We start from the raw sequence: 22,680 nt of genomic DNA on the forward strand, positions 1-22,680 counted from the left end.
GCCAGCACCCTGTGAGTTCTTAAAAACTCTATTAAGAAATTTGGGCTTTCAAAAGATGTGGAATCACCTATTTGAACCAAAATATTTAGATTTCAAGGGGCAAAAAAGCCCTCAGATGATGTCTGTTACACATCTTACATTTCTGTCTCCCTGCTTGGCCTGAAAAATTCTATAGATAAGACACTGTATCTGTCTTCTTCACTAAGGGTGCCTGGCACATGGCAGGTTTGCAAACACTTTCAAATAAATGATGATATGAAATCAGAACATGTGGGTTACTTTTCAGTCCCAACGCTGAATGGCCAAGCCTGTTTGAGCAGTTGCTTAATGTTTCCCATCTTTTACCTTCTCATCTGTGAAGTGGTGTGGTCATAATTCCACTTCACAGGGTTCTTATGGTGATTAAATTAAGAACTATATGAATCTCATTCCAAAAACTTAGGGGAACAGAAATGTAACTTGTTTATTGTCTCTGTAAGTGAATTTAGTTTCTATTTCAGCCAGCGTTCTGCTACATGATATTTTATCTCAATTAAATGTTCTCTCACTCATTTCCAGGCAAACACCTTCACCCTTTCCTCATCTACTCCCTGGGGTTAACGTGAGCTCCGGAGAGCTTGTCGTGAGTGTGTGTCTGTGTAGGGGGACTAAGCATCAAGTCTCACGTGCTGTCATCCTCACACACATTGAAATCTGTTGAGACATCTGGTTTTCATTCAGCCTTCTGGTCATACGGTTCTTGTAGATTCTGACTAAATGGCCACTCTAGGTTTGCTAGTTGTCTGGCTAATTCTGAGTCACAATAAGCCACACACACACACACACACACACACACACACCCAACCATGCTGGTGCTTTTGGAGCACTTGTGGGAAGTGTAGATACCCAGCTGGCACGTCTGTCTAGACACAACATGTAGGCATTTCAGTCCTATTGCCTTTTCACCCATCGGGGCTCTCCATGAAGCTTGTGGCTTTCATTCTACACCCAGAAATTAAGGCTTTGGTTCCCTCTGCTTTCATGTTCCCTGACCTCATGAAGTGTATCATCCTTTATCCCTCCAGCAGGGCCAATGTGAGGCAAAGGATCTGTGATGCCTTCCTAATGACATACCGTTGGCTCAGCTCTCCAGTTTGCCTTTTAGCTTGTTTCTGTCTTCTCCTGTGGAGTGTTTTGTTTGTTAGGTTTTGGGGTTTTTCCTGAGGCAGGAAATACAGATTCTAACTGATCTTACAGTCTTCTAAAACTCTGATTTATGACAAGAATTATGTGAACTGAGTCATTTAGACCTCAGAAATTTTTATACTCAAAATTTGAAAATTAAAGTTTTTCTCTTAAAATATTGTCTTTGCCATGAGTTCAAAAACCTTATTTGGGAATCATAAGCCGAGATTAACTGTCTTCTTTCTCTCTGATTCTGCTATGACAATCATCCCTTTGCAATGGGTATAGAGTTTCAGTAAGAGGATATTGAGATAAAGAGAAATGATTGAAAATAAAAACTATTGAAAAATTACTGAGACTATTTTTTTTAAAGATTTTATTGGGGAAGGGGAACAGGACTTTATTGGGGACCAGTGTGTACTTCCAGGCCTTTTTTCCAAGTCAAGTTGTTGTCCTTTCAATCTTAGTTGTGGAGGGCGCAGCTCAGCTCCAGGTCTAGTTGCCCTTGCTAGTTGCAGGGGACACAGTCCACCATCCCTTGCGGGAGTCGAACTGGCAACCTCTCAAGGACACGCTCCAACCAACTGAGCCATCCGGGAGCTCAGCTCAAGGTGCCGTGTTCAATCTTAGTTGCAGAGGGCGCTGCCCACCATGCCTTGCGGGACTCGAGGAATTGAACTGGCAACCTTGTGGTTGAGAGCCCACTGGCCTATGTGGGAATCGAACCGGCAGCCTTCGGAGTTAGGAGCATGGAGCTCTAACCGCCTGAGCCACCGGGCCAGCCCTACTGAGACTATTTTGATTAATATATCAAAATAGTATCCAGTTACCTGTATATAAAAGATATATAAGTATTAGTTGGTCATAATTTCTTTATTTAGCATTGTTTCACCAAAAGCTTTAAAATCAATGCTCTTAACCTTTAATCTACACGTGGTATAAATATTTAAAAGTCTCTCTTTGTTTCCTTGTTTTTAAAAAATGCTTGTTCTCTATTTTTAGCAAGATTATTGCTTCTATGTTTGCTTTGCTTTGACTGTGATGTCTGTCTCGGATATTAAGCTCCGCTGGAACAGAGATCGTATTCTTCCTAGCGCTGTGCCCACTTCCTGATAGATCAGTTCTAATAGTTCTTCTCACTTATGCAAGGTATGTGGCTCACTTTCCCCACTATCCTCAAATACAGTCCGACACCCCCGCCAAAATAGTCTATTTGCAATTCACTTATTCCCTACTCTGTACTGAGAATCAGTGATACAACATGTGCTGAGGGGCAGAAAAATACGTAGTAATACCAAATGTTTGTTGAGTACTACACACCTCCCACTTCTCTTAATATTTTGTATGTGTTTTGTCGGAGCCCCAGCTCTTTGAGGTACATAGTACATGCTGTTATTATCTCCATTTTGCAGCTGAGGAATCCCAGTCTCTGGGGGACTGAGCATCTCTCCAAAGCTTTCCCAGCTAGAGCCCGATGCCCACCATGTAGCTCAGCTCCAAGTCGCACACTCCTAGCCTCCATCCTGTCTCAGAACCCAAGGAGTTTGCCACATTTCTACCCAAGCCCAGGGATCCTTAGATAGAAATAGGTCAAATACAATTGACGTTAAGAAACCATAGTCTACTTAAGTGTGAGTGACTTCCCTGTCATAAAGTAATGCTTTGAGCTAGTGAATCAGATAGTGACATGGTTTTAAGTGGTCTTTTGACTTTACCATAGAGATGCCCTGCCTGGGGGCTGACGTGTCCCCTCCCCTTGGTGGTAACCTTGCAGGGGAGGTGGGTGAATAAAGCCATAAGAGTTTAAAAGTACTTCTACACAATATTCTACAACTTTTTCTCTGATCTCTGTTATTTCCACCAAGTAACCAACTTGTTATCCCATGTATGGCACTTTACAGTGTACAAACCTTAGGGATTTCCCTTTGTTTTAATATGGGAAGCTACTGCACTTTTAGGGACTTCTGTTATGGGAGTCTTAGTTCTTCTTGCTGACACATTTGTTCTTGCTGATGAAGTGAAGAATCAAAGGTCAGCAAACTGAGTAATATGCAAGCAGGGTTTATTAGTGATGCATCCTCAGGGAAGAGGATGGGCCTAGCCAAGGTGGAGAGAGAGAGAGAGAGAGAGAGAGAGAGAGAGAGAGAGAGAGAGAGAGAGAATGAATAAGACCTAGATCCCTGGTATTAGTGATACGTTGTTCTCAGGGAAGAGAATGGGCCTAGCTGAGGTGGGGGGGAGGGGGCAAGAAAGCCCCAGGGCCAGAGAGAGAGAACCCTTGTCCTGAGGATTTATAGTTTGCCGGGTGGGGTGGGGGAGTTACATGTTGATTTGGCGGAAAAAGTGGTGCATACTCTTCCAAGGGAGGGCGTGACTTCCTAAGATGGGTGGAGTTCTGTTGACTCAGATCCTTATCTTGCTCCAGACTACCTCTCCTCATCTGTTGTAAAAACAGATAATGTGGCTGGAGACAGTTAATCAAAGCTATTTATGAACTTTCTCTGTAGTCACTGTGGATCCCCTCCCACCCCTCCTCCTCCTCCTACATTTTCTCACTTCTTCCTAATACATCCAAGTACATCCCATCGATTTTCTGTCTAAGAGAGTATTGAGTGGCGAGAATCAGGACATCATGGAGCCATGGCTTCTGCTGTGGTCAAGGAGAGGAAGCAGGGAGTCCAACCAAGGGAAGTCAATGGCCCTTCAGAGTTGGTGGTTAGAGTGAAAACAAGAGGGAGGTGAAGCTTAACAGACTGAAAAGGTTAAGCTATGGGAAGAAAACTGCATTCAAGAATGAAAAGAGCAAAACCAATGAAGAGTCAAGGCCAAAATCCAATAGAAACAGGCTGAGAGCAGAAAAATGCCAACATCCAGACAGAGGTGACGAGAGTATCCAACTACACGGCATGAGGGCATGAGCTGAATCATTTCAGCAGGCAGGTGGCTCCGCCCAGTCTTAACCTTCTCAACTCCTTCTGAACCCCTATCTTTTCTGAAAGTCAGGGTATCATGATGTCATAAGGGTAGGGGGGTGTTTTATGGAACCCAAGGGCAGGATTGAAACTGGGTCTCAGGCACAGGCAGTCGGGAGCCGTCTGTGTCTGCACTTCTGTCTTATTCTTCACTCTGCATCTTTTGCTTTTTCTAAGACTATAACAGCTTCTTAACTTCTGGGTTAGGGACCCATCCAGACTCTTTCTTTGGGTTCCAATTCCGTATTCCAGGAGGAAAAGATTCTGATTGGCCCAACCTGGTCAGTTGCCCAGTGTTGGAAAAATCAATTGTGCCTACTTTGGGGACCAAATTGTATTAGCATGGCTGGTGAGAACCCGCCTTGGGGGTCAAGGCCCATCCTTCAGTCTCACCATCTCCCAGGCCAGTCCGTGTTGCAGGAAGGATCAGATTAGGGGACATATATGAAAAGGTGCCATGCAATATACAGTATAGCTGACTCTTGAACAATGTGGAGGTTAGGAGTGCCGACCTCTCATACAGTTGAAAATCCACATGTAACTACAGTTACTATTACAATTCTCATGGCTGAAATTTGTAAGCATGAGGAAGTATTTGAAACCCAAATTGCTTTTGTGGTAATAATATTAATTGCCATGCATTACAAAGATACCCTGGGTATAGAAAGAGGCCTGTAAACTGGAATTAATTTGCTTCATTTGACGTTTGATTCTAAACCCTTTTGCCCCCAAAGGATGCAGTGAGGGAAGGGCAGGTTTTCAAGACCAGGTCTCCTGGTCTGTAAAGAAGAGTCTCAGAATTAGAAAGGGGAGGTCATTATTTGGTATTCAAAAAGTTAAAACAGAAAATTGGTAAGCGCCAATCAAGGATGTCTGACGGGGAAAGTGGCTGGATTTTAAGATCCTTCTACAGAGTATGTCTCCTGGAAAAGAAGCCAGTTGCACACCCTGGAGAGGATGCTTTGTGTTGCTAGTGATAATTGTTCCTCATTAACTTTTCCACAAAGGAGCCTTGCTGTGCTGCACAGAGGTGGATGGGGCCACTGTCTTCTAATAAAATGCGAACTACTACAGACCCTATGGTTCCTGTGCTGTACATTTTATTAAATTTACTGGATCCTTCTCCACTGTAAAAACAAACAAAAGTAACTTAAGAGAAAAATATCATAAGCTTTCATTTAAAATTTGTTTCAGAGATTCTTATGCTTGAGATTACAGCATCTATTTTTAGATGATAAAGCCTGAAATGCCATTCTATTTCACACTTGAAATTCAAAAGGCAAAGCAGATTGATTGTTTTACTTGTAACTTACTGTGTTAGTTGGAGTAAATAATTCAACTTATTTGTGCTTTTTTTTTTTTGAGGAGGAGGAGAGGTAACATTATTCTGCCTTTTAAGTGTTTCGGAGACCCTTAAGCATAAAAACTCTCCTGGAGCATAAAGGAACTCACGGCAGAATGTTTTTCTCTGCCTTGATAAGAATGCATTGTGGAATTTTAATTATTAGTGTATTGTTCAGATGTGTCCAAATGTGTCTTTGTTTTTAAACGAGGGGTCATGGAAAACGGAGTAACTGGGATGACATTAGAGGGACAGAAATTAAATATTTAAATATTTAAGTTAATATTGAATTTAAATTAAATATTGGGTCATCTTACTGAGATCCATTAGTAGTTTAGAATAGAGATGGTGATGACTAAGGGAGAGAGAACCAAGTAGAAATAATAAAGTTAAACACTAAGAAGATCAAGAGTAAGTAAAGTGTGTTGAGAGAACACACACACACACACACACACACACACACACACACACACACACACCAAAGAACAAAAACAAAATAACCTATTTGAACCTAAGAATTAAAAGGAGATTTCCATGTGGACCTATTGATACTTTCTACAGAAAAGAAAAAAATTCTTTCCACCAGAGCTGTGCTTTTCAGGGAAGGTTATGGGAGTGGGTATTCTTGAGCTTACAGTCTGAGGTCAGTTGGTCCACAAACATGGATAACTGAGTAGGAGGCAGGCAGTGACAGAGAAAACACAACATGGGGAACAAAACAACACGATCCCAATCCTTGAGGGGCTTCCTGTCTGGAGGGGAGAGACACATAAATAAAAATTCCGGGTGCCAGTCGGGCTACAGACGGCTAATCCAGGAAGCTTCCAGGAACATTCTAGAAATGCTCCTAGCCTGCAGGGTGAGGGAAGCCTGGGAAGGCAGAGAGAATTGCACGTCCAACAGCCCGGGGTGAGGACAGAGAGCATGGCACATCTACGTTCCTGAGCTCCCCTGCTGTCCACTCAGAGCTGAGATGGAAGTCCCCAGTGGCAACTGCAACTTAAAGAAAAATGCTTTAAACTTAAATTCAGACCAGTTCTAGGTCCACCATTGCAAGTGGAGTTTCCTCATCTCAGTTTCCTTTTCTGTAAGATGGAAATAATAAAATATTTCCATGATTTTCAGTGATTGTAAGATGCACCATCTATTTAATAAGAAATTTTCAAGGTAGGGGTGGGGGGAGGAGAAGTATGTGTCAATCATCGTATGTATTATGTACATACTTTCACTTTTTAATGTTAGTTCCTGACTTCAGTGACATTAAAAAGTGAAAACATGTACATTTATAAAGCTGAGGAAATGTGGTGATGTGCATTTTCCAGGGTTAAGTGTAGTTAGGATTAAATGAGGTGACATATGAAAATGTAATTTTACAGTGTGCTGTGGACTGAATGTTGTGTCCCCCAAAACTCATATATTAAAACTCTAACTCCCAATGTGGCAGTATTAGGAGGGGGCCTTTGGGACATATTTAGGTCATGAGGATGGAGCCCTCCTGAGTGGAATCAGTGCCCTTACAAGCAGCGACATGAAAGCCTGCTCTCCCCTTTTCCTGACCCCCTAAGGATTCAGTGAGAAGGCGTGAGAGGCGGCTAACCACAAACGGAGGACATTCTCACCAACCACAGGAGACATCACGTGCCTTGACATCACGTTTCCCAGCCTCTAGGACTGTGACAAGCAAGTTCTATTGTTAAGCCACCCAGTCTATTATATGTTTGTTACAGCAGCCTGAACAGACCAGGACACACTTTCAAGTGCTGCAATGCAAATATTATTACTTGCCTCGCTCTCTGCGCACCGCCCAGCTTTTAACAATATACTAGGGACTTGAAACAAATGGATGTCATTCAATCTTGATATCAAATTTTTTGATTAAGTGGGATATTCTCAGATCATTCTTAAAAACTATTATAACATACAGAGACTTTTAGAATGAAAACGAAATTTAAAGTTCAGTGAATTCTATCCTTAAATTTTGTGATAGAAAAAAACCAAGGATCAGAGAAATAAAATGACTTTTCTGTATACATACAGTTCACAGTTGGGGCAGGAGGAGGCCTTTTCCTAGACGATGTTGACAATTGTTATTGATGGTTATGTACAGCTCAGTATTGGAACGGCTGTGAAACCTCAGCTCACACAAAGCAGTTGTAGGAGGCCAAGCCCCCAAGTGAACGACATCTTCGCAGCAGCGCAGTCCAAGGCTAAGTTGATTCTGTTAACGGAATTGGGTGGTGGGGATGGAGCGCATGTGAGAACTACAAAGGTGGAGAACTGTGCGGTATCAGATGTGCTGCCTCCGCACAGGAAACAAAGTCATGCTCAGCCTGAGCCTCACAGTTGCTGGAATTGTAGGTCGTCCTGTACAGGGAAAGATTTATTTTTCTCGGAGGTCTCCCCACCCCCACCTCCAAGCAGTTTCCCTTGGTCTGAAAATGACAAAGCAGAGTGGGTCTCAGGCACGTGACTAGTCCGGGCAGGTCGTTCACAGTAGAACCGGAAGGGGTAGTTACTTCCTTGTAGTCACCAGGAGGCTGGGCTGGGTTGGGGTGGGTGATGATACTGTCAGAATCACAAGAAATTCATCTTTGAGTGCATGCAGTCATAGACCTACCTATACCTACCTGTGCCCAGCATCTCTGATAGGACACGGTAGCAAAACAGCCGCCACTTTCCTGAAGGCTTCTCACAGCGTTGCAGGCAGGGTCCACTCCTGATCCTGCCTTTATCTATAGAAGGCCAGTTAGGACAAGATTGTCACCATCTCCCACCTGGAGATATTGACCCCTGGTGGAAGTATTGCTGTAAGCTCCCTGCAGCTGAAGGGGACTCTGAACTCTTGGGGCTCTGTCTGGCACTAGGTTGGTCTGCTCTTCAACTTTAAGACAAACTGCTCATCAGTGGGCAAACTGCACTGAAGAGACAGGATTATAAAGCAGGAAGTCTGATATGCAATCTGTGTTGCTTCATTTACTTCTCACACTTGAGTATTATAATACTCCTTTGACAGATGCACGATGGGGACTAGGAAAGCTTAAGGAAGCTCCTGGGGTGGGGCGAGATTCCCACCCCGGAGTCCTGACTGCCAGCTTTCTGGGCCATACTGGCTGCAGTCTGGAGTGCAACACCACGCCCCTCCCCCGGTGGTCTACCTGCGGGAGGTCCCTGTCCCCTGGGCACCGACCCGTAGCCGGGGCTGCGGCTTTCTCCTGCAGTGACCTATCAGCCGGCGCGGCTCCCTCCCACCGCAACTGGCAGACGCTGAGCGCGCTCGCGGTGCTCCGCTGTGCGGGTCCTGCCTTTGTTTGGAGTAATGGAGAACCGGAGAACCGGGTGGGGTAGGGGGAGGCGTGACTTCAGTATTCATTTCGTTTTTAAACAAATAGTTACCTAATGTGTGCCTGTTTCATGCCAGCCTGATACTCCGTAGGCTGAGCCGGCTGCGCCGCGAGCCCTTCCTTCTGCCTGTCTCTCCCGCGAGGCCCTCGTCTCGCCCACCCGTCCTTCGCGCGGCGGCGGAGGGAGAACAGCGGCGCAGACAAGGCAGCCAGGGCCACGCGCGGGCGGAGGGTGTTCCCGCGGCGCCCGGCTGGCGTTGCAGAGCGTGGAGATTTTCCCCATTCAGAAAACTAACCTCTCCGCTCGCCGGGTTGGCGGCGGGTAGGACTGGTCCCGGGCGCGCGGTGCTGAGGACCAAGGGGCCTAAAGTGGCGCGTCGTCGCGTTCCGCCAGGAAGTCGCATTTTGTAAATCCCATCCGGTGTCCTCGCTCAGTCTGTATAGACGACTGACATCGGCCGCGGATGGGCACTTCTGTGAAACGAAGAGACAAAATGGCTTGTGGTTCAATCCGTAATAAAACCTCACCCTTTGACTTCGAGTGTCCGACATTTTGTGACTTGCGTTTTTTGCTCTATCACAGATTTAGGAAGCGACTCTCAAACCATGCTCCCTACCCATTTGTAAACAGCTGGCTTTTCAAGTCCCTGTCTTTACCCCTTCGTGGCGGTAGGTAGGGGCGCGGGAGTGGGCAGGGGTGGTGATGGCAGAGGTGGGCGGGGCAGGGCGTTGTACTACTTCAAGATGCACTCCATCCCAATAATAGATTGTTGTTACTAATGATCCTCTCTGCGAAACCCTTAAAATTGCCCCTTGATTTCCCTAGCAGCAAGAGGCGAGCCCTTATTTGCTGAGCTGACGCCTCCTCCCGCCGCTCCCTCCCACCACTCCTGCTCTGGAAATTACAACTCCGCGGCGCGCGGCGGCGGGAGGAAGACGGGGAGGGGATCCCAGAGCCAGCCCGGTGCTCGCCCTCCGCCCGCCGGCTGCAGCGTCGCGCGGCCAAGGTCAGATGCGCCGCAGGAGCAGCGGCAGCGAACTAGAGAAGCGGGTCAATCCTGGCCGCGCGGAGAAAGCCCAGGGCGCGTTCGGCCCCTCACCAGCAGCCGCCGGGGAAGCGAAGGTCTCCCGGCCGCCGGCCGCACCCCGCCAAGACAGTCACGGGGCAGCGACCTGGCAGGTGGCCGCCCCTGGGTCAGCAGGCCAGGAGCTCGCGCTCCGCCTTCCGCTCCCGGGCGCTGTCCGCCGCCTCCTGGTGCTGAACCCAGCCCCACTGCCACGCGGCCTGCTCACCCGCCTTCTCACCTACAGATCGCCCCGATTGGGGCGGGGCAGAGGCAAAAGGGGGCTCCTGGGCAACGGCTCACTGGAGCCGAGAGGTTGAAGCAGGAGAGCCAGCGAACGGCAGCTTGGCCGCTGGTCCTGATGTGCAGAGGACGTGCGCGCTGCAGCCGCGGGCGGCGCTAGTGCTGATTCATCACCTAGAGAGCCTCTCAGGCCACCACGAGGGCAGCCGACCGGCTCGGGACTCTGGCCGCAGGTTGAAGCCGCTGGTGCAGAAGCCTCGCGGGCAGGAGGTGAGGAGCCCCTCCCTTCTCCTGCCCCCAGTTGTCTTAGGGCGGTGGCCCCAGGACAGAGAAGAGGGGCGTGCCCGTGGGCTGTGTAGCAGTCATGCCCGTGTGCTGTCCCCGCCTCCAGTTTCACCGGTGCTAACCACGCTTGTTCCCCTCCGCCCGTCTCCGGAGCCTGGGTCATTCCACCCCAGGACCTGAGCAGCTTGCCCTGCCGGCGCAGCGATGGAGGAGGAGCTGAAGTGCCCTGTGTGCGGCTCCATGTTTCGGGAGCCCATCATCTTGCCCTGTTCTCACAACGTTTGCCTGCCTTGCGCTCGTACGATCGCAGTGCAGACCCCGGACGGAGAGCCGCACCTGCCGCAGCCTCTCCTGCACCCCCGGGGCTCCGGGCTGGCCGCCGCGCCCCCTCCGGACCACGATGCAGCAGCTGGCCCGGCCTGCAGCGGCGGGAGCGCAGCTGGCGGCCTGGGCGGCGGTGCGGGCGGTGGCGGGGACCACGCGGACAAGCTGAGCTTGTACAGTGAGACAGACAGCGGTTATGGCTCCTACACCCCGAGCCTCAAGTCCCCCAACGGGGTTCGCGTGCTGCCCATGGTGCCCGCGCCGCCCGGCTCCTCGGCCGCCGCGGCCCGGGGTGCCGCCTGCTCTTCGCTGTCCTCTTCTTCCAGCTCCATCACGTGCCCGCAGTGCCACCGCAGCGCCTCCCTTGACCACCGCGGCTTGCGCGGCTTCCAGCGCAACCGGCTGCTGGAGGCCATCGTGCAGCGGTACCAGCTCGGCCGCGGAGCCGTGCAGGGGGCGTCCGCAGCCCCTGCCGTGGCCATCTGCCAGTTGTGCGACCGCACCCCGCCGGAGCCGGCCGCCACGCTCTGTGAGCAGTGCGATGTGCTCTACTGCACTGCCTGCCAGCTCAAGTGCCATCCATCCCGGGGACCCTTCGCTAAGCATCGCCTGGTGCAACCGCCACCGCCGCCGGCTCCCGCCGAGGCCACCTCTGCGTCCCCAGGTGCGGCCCAGGGCGCCCCCAGTGGAGGAGGCGGCTGCAAGAGTCCTGGGGGCGCCGCAGCCGGAGCGGCAGGGGGCGGCGCAGCCCGCAAGTTCCCTACGTGCCCGGAGCACGAAATGGAGAACTACAGTATGTACTGCGTGAGCTGCCGGACGCCGGTGTGCTACCTGTGCCTGGAGGAGGGCCGGCACGGCAAGCACGAGGTGAAGCCGCTGGGAGCCATGTGGAAACAGCACAAGGTGAGCGCGCGCGGGGAGCTTGGGTGTGAGGGGAAGTGTTCTTGGTCTCTTTAGGGAGAGTTGGCAGAGGGCGGGCCAGAGGGTCAAGCAGCAATTACTTCATTCATTCATTCATTCATTCATTCATTCATTCATTCACCCAGTCACTCACTCATTCCCTCATCAGTCATTTGACAAACACTGAAATGAACTCCAGGTACTCTGAACAGGATATTGGGGTTGGGAAGGGCATGGAAAGACGACATACTAGGTCCCCTCCCTGCAGAGCTTTTATGACTCCATCGCCTGGTGCAACCCCCACCCAGAATGCAGGAGCAGGGCTCTTTCACTCCTAAAGTTGGCTAACTTACCTTAATGGCCCCCTCCAGATTTATGGCATTCAGGGCCCCTTTTTCCCTCTAAAAAGATTTTTTTAAGTTCAAGTGTTACCGTCTGCCTGCCGGGAAGTGTCTGATGCCTTTGGCCTTTGGTTAGTCTTCTCTGACTGCAGAAAGGATTGGATCCCAGCCCTCAGTGAAGGGATGTACTATTGTCTCCAGAGCAGAACTCCTAGCAGCTTCCACAGCAGACATTTTCCTACTCTTTCAACTAGTCTCCCGCACGTTCTACCCCCAGAATGCCTCCTAGTCTAAGGGAAGATACAATTCCTCATGCACCCTGTTTGAGAATTTGGATGTGTGCCCTTTGAAAACGGGAGCATCATTTTCCCCAGAGACCTTCTCACTGGGACTCTGCCACAGTAGCTGCAGGAGTGTGGTGGAGTCGCAGAGTTAGCTCTTAGTGAGCCAGACACGCACACTTTCATCTGCAGGCTGCCACAGACTTGCCTGGGGTGCCACCTCCCAAGTGGGAATGGAACAGCTTCTAAAGGCAACTCGCTATAACTCTGGCTGCCAATCAAGTCAGGCCCTTGATATGGCCCCAAAGCAAGAGTGGGGTCAGTTCTAACGAATATTCACCTTAATTGCCCATCCAAAGGCTAAGCTGAGCATCTGGACTCATGGCGCCTGAGGTCAGTCGGTCAGGCCTGACAGAGTTAGAGTCCCTTTTCCTAGTTCCCCAGTTAGCATCTGCAAATTTGGACATTTATCTTTCAGTGTCCTCTTTCCAGTAAACTTCACACCTCTAAGAAGTAGGAAGTCTCCAAATCACCCAACAGGAAATATGTATTCTAGTTGAGGAGGGAAAACACAGGAAATTAAAGCGATTTGCCCTGGCTGTGTCATATTATCCAATTGGAAATAGACAAGGAGGGGGGGCATAGATGAGAGGAGAAGGGACTAACTATTCCTATTGTAGATTTATTATATACTGTTACTATATAATTTCATCTGGTACAATGCGCACATTATTATTATAATTTAACATTTTTCAAATAAAAAATCAGAAAACAGAAGGGGAACACTTTAGTAATCCCCCTTGGAGAGGGAAATGTGCATAGTAGGTCAGAAGAAGGGCAATCTGGAGTTAAATCTCTAATTTTTGAGCAGTGGTTCTCATTTGGGGACAATTTCACTACCCTTCCAGGACATATGGCAATGTCTGGAGACATTTTGGGTTGTCATACCTAGGGGGTATTACTAGTATTTAGTGGGTAGAGGCCCAAGACACTGCTAAACATCCTACAGTACACAGGAAACCTCCCCCAAAATAATTATCTTCTGCTGAGGAACGCTGCTGTGCAGTCACCAGACCTGGACCCGAATCTCAGCACTTGTCAATCACGCGCTGTAAGCCTTAGGCACAATTTGAAACCCTCTGAATAATAATATCTAACTCAGATAACTGTTGTAAGGAGTGAATATAATACTATATGTTTCTCCTCCAGCACAGCAACCAATAGATGTTATTATTATTATTTTTAGAGTTCTTAAAACCACTAGACCTGAAGAAAGCTACAGGGCAAAGTGCTTATTTGACCTCAGTGACTTGGTTCCCTGGAGAAAACATGAGCTGGTAACTTCTGGTATTGCTTATATTGAGTCCTAATATAGCTTTGAACAGATAGGAAAGCCTGCCGTGAGTTAGTTGTCATTCATATGATGTTTTGCTGCATATTGCTTCACAGTAATTGTAGTTGCCTTGCTTATTTCATCTTTCAAGTGAAAAGACATCATTTTACAAATAAAGACATCTTTTGCAAAGAGGCTGTGATCAATTAGCAAAACAAGAAGTGTAGGTTCACATTCAGATTTCATCGGCTGCTAAATTTGCACAGCCTAGGAGGCTAGAACTAATTCTGGATGTTGTCACCTAAATCTTGAGACTTAGTGAAGAGTGCAAACCAAAATGAGTTGAGTTTGCAATCTCCAAAGAGATCAAGCCCCTTCCAAGGAAAAGTGAGTTGGATAATGAGTTATCACACAGGGAAAATCATTGATCATCCGTGACTTGGTGTTAACAGCTGTTTTATAAAATATCTATCCTCAACCAACAATGTAACGTTATGAGGAAATATGAAAAGCACATGTGATATTTGCTCAATAGAATGGGACAATAATCTGGGAAACATGACCACAGAAGTCCCCCTTATCCGTGGTTTCACTTTCCACAGTTTCAGTGATCCACAGTCAACTGCAGTCTGAAAATGTTAAATGGAAAATTCCAGAAATAAACAATTCATAAGTTTGGCATTTCTCGCCATTTTGAGTAGTGTCCTACCCAGGGGGTGGGTCACACCTTCGTCCAGCATCTCCACACTGTACGTGCTGCCCAGCCATTAGTCACTTAGTAGCCGTCTCGGTGATCAGATCCACTGAGGGGTGTCACAGTGCTTGTGTTCCAGTCACTCTGAATTTTCTTACTAATGCCACATTCACATAACTTTTATTACAGTACATTGTTATAATTGTGCTATTTTACTGTTAGTTATTGTCTTAACCTCTTGCTGTGCTTAATTTATAAATCAAACTTTACTATAGGTGTGTACGTAAAGGGGAAAACAATCTATACAGGGTTCAGTAATGTCTGCGGTTTCAGGCATCCACTGGGGGTCTTGGAACGTGTCCACGGGGGGCAACTGCATGCAGAGTCTAGTGTCTTAATTTTATATTTTGTGCCATTGCTTCAGAAAACTAAGACATCTTCCTAAATCCAGAAGGAATGCTTTGAGATAGTTTTTGAAAATCTGTTTTCAAGAATGAATAGAAGTTCTGCTGTTCTCTTTCAGCAGGTGCTGTTTTTCTACAGAAAGGGAAATTATTGAGTGCTTGTTCTGAGGCTAGCGATCAAAGGAGCTAAAGGAGGGAGCCCTCCCTGGTGGGTGTTTGGTGTTGCTTGGTGGGCAGGCCTGTAGGCCGGCACTGTGAGCTGGGAGGGGCTACTTTTCACAGATGAGCTACAATACTCAATTACGCACTCTCCTCCCACCGTGGCAGCATCCGTTTAGTAAAACTTAAAGTCTCTGGATTGTTGTTGTCGCCTAAACATCCTAGGAGCCATGGCAAAGCATGTCACACGACCAGAACTAGAACATTCCCCAGCATCCCTTCCCCCAGAAATCTTTATCACAGCCCCGCTTTACTTCGTTTCTAGCCTGACTGGACCTTGCCATCTAATTAGTGATTCTTAGGTAAAGAGACATACAAGTCACACTGAGATCTATTTTAAAACAAGATTGATTACCACCTATTTAAAAGAGCATAAAAACTTTAGGTCTTGGCTAAACACATTTTTAGGTGATTCTCCTGGGAGAGGACTGATTGTTTCACAGAGCTGATGTGAAGAAACTACGCTGTGGAAGGGTAGGACAGGGAAGGGACGCTTTCTGTGAGAGCCTTTCTCTTGTTGCCTATTGATTATGGAATTCTAATTTTCCTGAAACCAGAGGGAAAGGGTCACTGTGGGCCATATCTCTTCCCTAGTGTGACATGTCACAGAATGTCAACAAAGTCCGTGACTCCTGCTGGGTGCAGAAAGCTGACCCTGAATTAAAATGGACAGAAGTTGATTCCAGCACTGAGGTGTGGTGTGCTTCTTCAGAAGTCTTTGAGCACCTTAAAGCGTAGATGAGTATTAACACCAAACCTCACTGATACACCAGAATTACCTTTCCCAATGAGTCAGCATGTCACAGAGCAAAGGAGATGGCCGGGCCTAGAGATCTGGGGTCACCAGGACTGCAGGTTACTCCCATGTGGTGAGCCACTGCCAGGGGCCCCTGGTCCTACCTTATTTCATAACAGAGATAAGGAAAGGTTTTTAGCCTGTAAAGCCTCTGAAGAAAGACTTCCTCCATTAAGAGAGATGACACATAAATGACAAAGATTAAACATGTAATCATAGCTGAGCCATGTCATAAGTATACTTATTTGAATATTTATACTACTTTACAACACAATTAACAGGTGCTCATTGTTAAGAATCAGATTTATATGTGTAGGAATGTAGAAAAGAAATATCATCCCCAAATTCCAATTTGCAGAGAAACACATTTCTAACATTTTAGAGTTTTTTTCCTCTAGAATTCTATTGTATATTTATTTGTAACTGTCTTTTTTGCTTTTTTTTATTTTTAACTTTTACTTATTTTAAGTGTGTTTTCCCAGGACCCAGCAGCTCCAAGTCAAGTAGTTGTTTCAGTCTAGTTATGGAGGGTGCAGCTCACAGTGGCCCATGTGGGGATCGAACCGGCAACCTTGTTGTTAAGAGCACTGCGCTCTAACCCACTGAGCTAACCGGCCGCCCCTTTGCTTTAATAATACAATATATCTTTCCTGTCAATTAATGTACATCATTTTTGATGGCTGCATGCCATTCCATTATAAGGATTTATTATTTTATTTGATCAACACCCTCATGCTGGACTTTAGGTTGTTTTCAGTCTTTTGCTGTTATAACCATTTTTTTTCTAGTTAAATCTAAACTGTACTCTTAATTCTTTCCTTACCGTAAATTTCTGAATATGGATTTGCTATATCAAAGGACATCTGGCTTTAAGACCTTTGATTACTGTTGCCAAATTGCCTTCCATAACGTTTATACCAATGTTTTCTCCCAACAGCAAAATTATTTAAATAATAAAAAATTCATGTAGACAGGGACCATGGGGGAAACAATATGTGTATTGTCCTGTTTTTAGTAATTGTTGTTTGCTGTTTTCCTTACATTATTGTTAGAACTAGTTTTTAGAGGATGACCACAAGTATCTAGAGTTTATATTATGTTGGTGCAAAAGTAATTGCGGTTTTTGCATTTATTTTTAACCTTTTAAACCGCAGTTACTTTTGCACCAACCTAATATTTTTAACTACTAGTGATCTGCCTTCCCTCAAAACTTGGTTTGATGTGCACAGCTCTTGACCAAGTAGCCCCTCTATATTTTAAAGCCAATGAGGAGACTGAGCCTTCAGGGCCCACCCAAGGCGCTTTGGGGTCGGGTGAGGTGGGGAAAGAGAGAGTTATGTAGAAAGAAGGGCTTGGCACACATCTCCCAGGGCTCTGAGGTCTGCAGCTCCCGACTGACTGCTGCACACCAGCTGCTGATTCGAAGCCCCATGGTACTGAGTGGAAACCCAAGGGCCCTCAGACTATGTGGCTGGAACTGTGCACAACCCTAGTGAAAGTCTGGAGTTTTGAAAGTGGAATCTTTCAACCTTTTGCTTTTATCTTCTTTTTGAAGACTATTGATAGAGATATTGGGGTTTTGAATTGGGCAGGACTTTACAAATTGTGAAGGGACACTCACTCCTTCCAACCACGTATTCATACTATACACTGTGGTGGCCCCTCCTTGGCTATTAGCCTGCAGGGGACGGTCCTTTGTAGGTAGACATTCGTGGTGATGGGACCTTCCCTGTGGCTGTCAACAGCATGGAGTGTTCCAGCAGGGATCCATCTCTTAGTCTCTGAGACAGACTAGGGAGAGGATGGACAAACTGTCGCCCACCGCCTGTTTTGTCAATAAAGTTTTACTGGGATACAGCCATGCTTGTCTGTTTACAAGTTACCTATGGCTACTTGTGGCTACAGTTGCTTTTGGAAGAGTTGAGTAGTGGCAACAGAGATCTGTGGCCTGCAAAACCGAAAACTTTTACGATCTGGTCCTTTACAGAAAATGAAATGTGCTGACCTCCAGACTAGGACCTTGTGACTCAACGTGTGGTCTGCTGAGCAACAGCGGTGTCACCCAGGAGCTTGCTGGAAATGCAAACTCTTGAGACCTGCCAGTCCTGTTCACGCAGGATTTGAGTTTTAGCAAGCTCTCTGGTTGATCGATATGTACAGTAGTCCTGTTACCTGTGGGGGGTACTACTTATCATCATCTGCCTGGTTAGGAATTTCTGATCAGATCACCCTGTGAGCTTACTTGCTGTCCCTGGATTTGTTGGTTTTATTACAGAACACTTTTTTGTCCACATTTGAAATTGTCCCTTAGTTCTTAGATGCTCTGTTCTTTTTTCTTTTTTTCTTTTTCTCTGTGTGTTGCAGTTTCCATAATTTCTATTGACCCTCTTCAGGTTCACTGATTCTTTCCTTGGTTTCATCAAGTCAACTGATTAGCCCCTCTCCAGCTTTCCGCTGCATCTTCTCAGCTGTCCTGCCACTTCCCCAGAAGTAGGAAGCCTCAAATGGTCTGGCCCTTGACTGTTTTCTGCAACAACCCAAGAAAGACAGGGTATCTTTCTTTTTTTCACTCCCTCTAGCCACAGGCAGTCTTCACCTTGTTTGGGGTGGTGATAAGGAGGGACAGGATTTACTGTTTGTCCCCAGTGGTTTAAGGTTTTTGTTCTGGAGGGGAGGAGGGTCCTGGTGGGACTTTGTACTCTCTTGTGGTGGCTGTCACTCCCCTCCTTCACCCCAACTTCTGTGATGCAAATGTTTCCCTTTTTTAATCTAATGGACACCTTAAATTATTGTGTAAAAACTGATCAGGTTTTACTTTTCTCTTTGGCTGCAAAAATGCTTAGAGCCAAATATTTGGTGCAAACATAATAGATGTAATTATGTTATAGATTTTGAGCCTTATTTCTGTCTCCATTTTATGACCCCCACTCTTGTTTTTCTTTTTAAGTTATGCACTCTTGAATTCTATAGACCCTTACAAGCTGCCTTAAATACGTTTTGAAATAAATAGATTAATCAATAAACAAACAAGTAGCCTACTTAAATAAAGTTGAAAAGAATAAAAAATCTCTGGAAAATCTTATTAAGATAGTCTCCTCCTCCTGAGCATGCTCAGTCACTATTACAAAAACTGAAGACGGCTTGAAAATGTTCAGATCGAGGAATGAGGACCTTCCCCATCACTGGAATACAGACTGCTCCCTTTCCATGCCACACTATAAAGAGACTCCAAAATGACCGTGCTTGGTCCAGACAGCTGGATCATTAATCCTGTTTCACATCCTTCATGGAACCATCACCACATACCACCAGCTTTGGAGGGTGCTTATTGCCTTCCAAAGTGGTTTCCTTTACAAGTATTTGCAGCTTCTCACTGATGATTGTTCATCCCTGACACAGCCCTGCCTACCCACAGGTGCCATACCTGCAAGCTTTTTGGGAGAATGAAGATGCACAGAGGGGAAGTCAGGTTACACTACAAGCACGGAGACTCTGATGGGGATGTGTCAGGAACCATGAGAGGCTGGAGATTTTAGCCTCTATACATGCTAATAAATTCACCTGCCACAGCTTCCTGGATGCGGGAGATGTGAAACTCCTGGGTCAGAGATGAAGAGCAGTTTATTACTCACAGCAATAGCCACAGTCAGAGTATCAGCAGGTTTGTGCCAGTTCCCTGAGCCTCAGTCCCACAGGGCAACATGATGAGGGCCAGATGACACCAGCACACACAGTAGGTTACATTCCAGAAGAGGAATCCTAAACTTGGGGCACCTGAAGCTTTTACAAAAGGCAGTAAGCATGGGCACTTGGCCCACAGGAAGGCAGCATCTCTGGTTTCCCAGGTTGCTGTCTACACAAACATCCGTGAAAGATAGTCCAGAAAAAGAGCAGTTGGTGCCTCATTGGCAAGACTTGCAGAAATTTGAGAGACCCAGAAAATTATCTTCCAACAGGAGGATTAAATCAAAGTTCAAATAGTTCCTCGAGTGATTTCTGCCTCGTGTACATCATAGTTAACCTCCTCAAGACTTCTTGTTTCCGTTGGGGTACACAGGCCTCAGGGCCACCTGTGTAAAACAGGCAGGGTCCGTGCTGCCTCTCTGTCAGGACTCTTGCTCTTCTGAGGATTCCTGGGTGTCATAATGATGATGATGGTGGTGGAATGTCTGTGGTGGGGCCCACGGAGAGTATGAATTAAAGCCATAAGGTTCAGGTGGTTTTCATTCCTGAGTCCATTTGTGTGTCCTCTAGTACATGAAGGATACACCTCCCATAGCTCTCTGTAGTATTCATTAAAACATTCTACTGGATAAGAATTTGTTGGGTTCCTACTGTAACCATAGGCTGTGGGTACATATAAAACAGACCACAGGTGACTGGAGGAATGGGACAATTTTATAACCAGCCTAATGTATGTTCACCTCATATAAAAAAGTGGAATAAGTACTATATTTTACTATAAATAAATTGATGAGGGAACAGAAAGGCAAAGACTGTTAATTCTGCCTTGGGATTTGGAAGAGGAAATGGGAAAAGAGAATAGAGGAGCAGAATGAGGACAAGATGATGTTTGAGCTGGGGTCATGAGTGATGAGTAGGAGTCTTACTAGTAAGGAAAGAAAGAAGAAAAATGTACAGCATTATTTGATGTGTTAAAAACTTATTTAAAATCTAGTTCCTTCTATCAAGGAGCTTATTATTTGCTGGCAAAATGTCAGGGATTAGCATATTCACATGAAGCAGAGGGACTTTGAGAAATATGACGCTATTTCTGATAAAAATGAGGGAACTTGAATTATACATCCTTTAGCATCTGAAACTTACAGAAAACATATTGGATCTGGAGACAGTGGTGAAGGAATGATGATAAAAAGGATTCCAGAAGCCACATTTAAGGAGACATCTAGCTTGAGAGGCTAAGGAAGATTAAATGTTAGCTTCATTTAAATTTCAATGAAGAACAGGAATAGCCTGGCTATAATCCTTTTGAAGATTCTTGTAAATTTTCATCATTTTCCCACATTGTTATATTTACCCAGTATGCCAGTAAAACCTGGCAGCAGAAACCTTTTAAACATCTCAGTTTGCTTGGCTAAGTTGAAGGGGGGTGGAGCAAAAAAGAAATCAGAAAACTGGATGAGAAAAAAGACTCAGAGGACAAAGGTGGCAGTGAAAGGGACTTGAAAAAAGATTAAGAAGTCAGTTGGAAGATCCAAGATGGCGGAGTAGATAAATTCTCTGCTTGCCTCCTCTCATGACCACATTAAATTTACAACTAAATTATAGAACAATCAACCTGGAGAACCATCTGAAGTCTAGCTGAACAGAAGTCCTGTAACTAAGGATATAAAGAAGAGGCCACATCAAGACTGATAGGAGGGATGGAGACGTGAAACAGGCTGGTCCCACACCTCCATGTGGTGGTTAAGAATAGCGAAGGTTATCTTGCCATGGAGGTCCCTCCTGAGGAGTGAGGGGCCCCAGCCCCACACCAGGCTCCCCAGTCTGGAGCACCAGTACCAGGAAGAGGAACCCCCACGACATCTGGCTGTGAAAATCAGCTAGGATTCTGACTGTCCAGGTGAGACAGAAGGCGGCGGGAAACCCAGACATCCTCTTAAAGGGCCTGCACACAGACTCACTCACTCGCAGACACTCACCCTGGGCTCTGGCAGAGGGATGGTGACTCAGGAGAAGTCAGAAACATACAGGGAGAGACTGAGTTGTGTGGCTTCAGGGCAAGGACTGGAGGGACAGTCACCATTTTTCCTGTGTAGAATCCTTCTCTTGTGTAGCTGGCGGGTGGGCACCATCTTTCCTGTGTTGAACCCTCCCCCATAGGCCAAATCAGAATCTGATTGGCCTGGTGAGCTCCACTTACTCTACCCTGTTGACTCAGCTGGGATCCCACCCCACCCAACTTGTGCACTGCTGGAAGCACTTTCTCAGAGAGCAGCAAGCCCTACCCATGTTGCACTCTTTCTTGAAAAACTGTCAGGGTCCATGGGCCCCAGGCAAACAGTGCCTGGCCTCGGTGTGCTCTGAGACTTTTGCTGAGTAGGTTCAGGCTCAGCACTGGCAACAAACCAGAATCTACATTAACCTGGTGACCACCACTTGTCCCACGCTAGTGACTCCATGAAACCCTACCTCATCCAATCGTGTACTGCCCAAGGCTTTATCAGTGGCTGAATCTTACAGGAGCCAGCAAGTAGCATCAGGCCTTGGGGTGTCCTGGGCTTTTTATGGAGTACCCCAAGCCTGGTCATAGTGGCAGCCAACCTTGGTTTGCAGTGTGTCTTCTTCCACACACCTCCAGGTCCAGCACAGGCAAGACTATCGTTTAAAATCAAAGGAAAGATAAAGTGCTTCCCAGACAAGAAAAAGCTAAAGGAGTTCATCACCACCAAAGCAGTGTTACAAAGAATGTTAGAGGGACTTCTTTAAGAAAAAGAGAAGGGGAAAAAAAGATTAAAAATATGAATAATAAAATGGCAATAACTACGTATCTATCAACAATTACGTTAAGTGTAAATGGATTAAATGCTCTAATTAAAAGACATAGAGTATCTGGATGGATAAGAAAACAAGACCCTTACATATGCTGCCTACGAGAGACTCACTTCAGATGGAAATACACACACAGACTCAAAGTAAAGGGAAGGAAAAAGATATTTCATGAAAATGGAAAAAAAAAATCTGGGGTAGCAATACTTATACCAGACAAGATAGACTTTAAAACAAAGGCTATAACAAGAGACAAAAAAGGACCCAGTAATCCCACTTCTGAGTATTTAGCCAAAGAGACCCAAAACACTACTTCAAAGGAACATGTGCATCCATATGTTCACTGCAGCATTGTTTACAATGGCCAAGATATGGAGACAGCTCTGGTGTCCATCGATGGATGAATAGATGAAGAGGAGGTGGTACATATATACAAATGGAATATTGCTCGGCCAGGGAAGGGAATG

General features: G+C 46.3%; 1 protein-coding gene and 1 long non-coding RNA gene across 13 annotated transcripts in view; one reads left to right on the forward strand and one right to left on the reverse strand.

Moving 5' to 3' along the window:
- Positions 1 to 1,911: 1,911 nt before the first annotated feature.
- LOC109461272 (uncharacterized) lies at positions 1,912 to 12,276 on the reverse strand. Of its 11 annotated transcripts, none has more exons than XR_016021538.1 (4): positions 10,125 to 10,264; positions 9,116 to 9,293; positions 8,106 to 8,210; positions 1,912 to 8,020 (listed from the first exon to the last, which is right to left on the reverse strand). It is a non-coding gene; the product is annotated as an uncharacterized LOC109461272 (long non-coding RNA). The 11 variants fall into 11 exon arrangements; XR_016021533.1 differs by having other exon boundaries at positions 8,872 to 9,293; XR_016021530.1 differs by lacking the exon at positions 8,106 to 8,210 and having other exon boundaries at positions 1,912 to 1,994; positions 7,514 to 8,043; positions 8,634 to 9,293.
- Positions 10,607 to 22,680, forward strand: part of TRIM67 (tripartite motif containing 67) — a 48,841-nt gene continuing 36,767 nt past the window's right edge. For both annotated transcript variants that reach the window (XM_019757376.3, XM_019757377.3), the window contains exon 1: positions 10,607 to 11,638. In XM_019757376.3, coding sequence (XP_019612935.3) covers positions 10,616 to 11,638 — 1,023 coding nt within the window. In that variant the 5' untranslated portion in view covers positions 10,607 to 10,615. The remainder of the gene's footprint in view (positions 11,639 to 22,680) is intronic.

Source organism: Rhinolophus sinicus, chromosome 6, assembly GCF_057876585.1.
Source record: "Rhinolophus sinicus isolate RSI-liver-muscle chromosome 6, RSI-T2T, whole genome shotgun sequence".
NCBI classification, from domain to species: domain Eukaryota; kingdom Metazoa; phylum Chordata; class Mammalia; order Chiroptera; family Rhinolophidae; genus Rhinolophus; species Rhinolophus sinicus.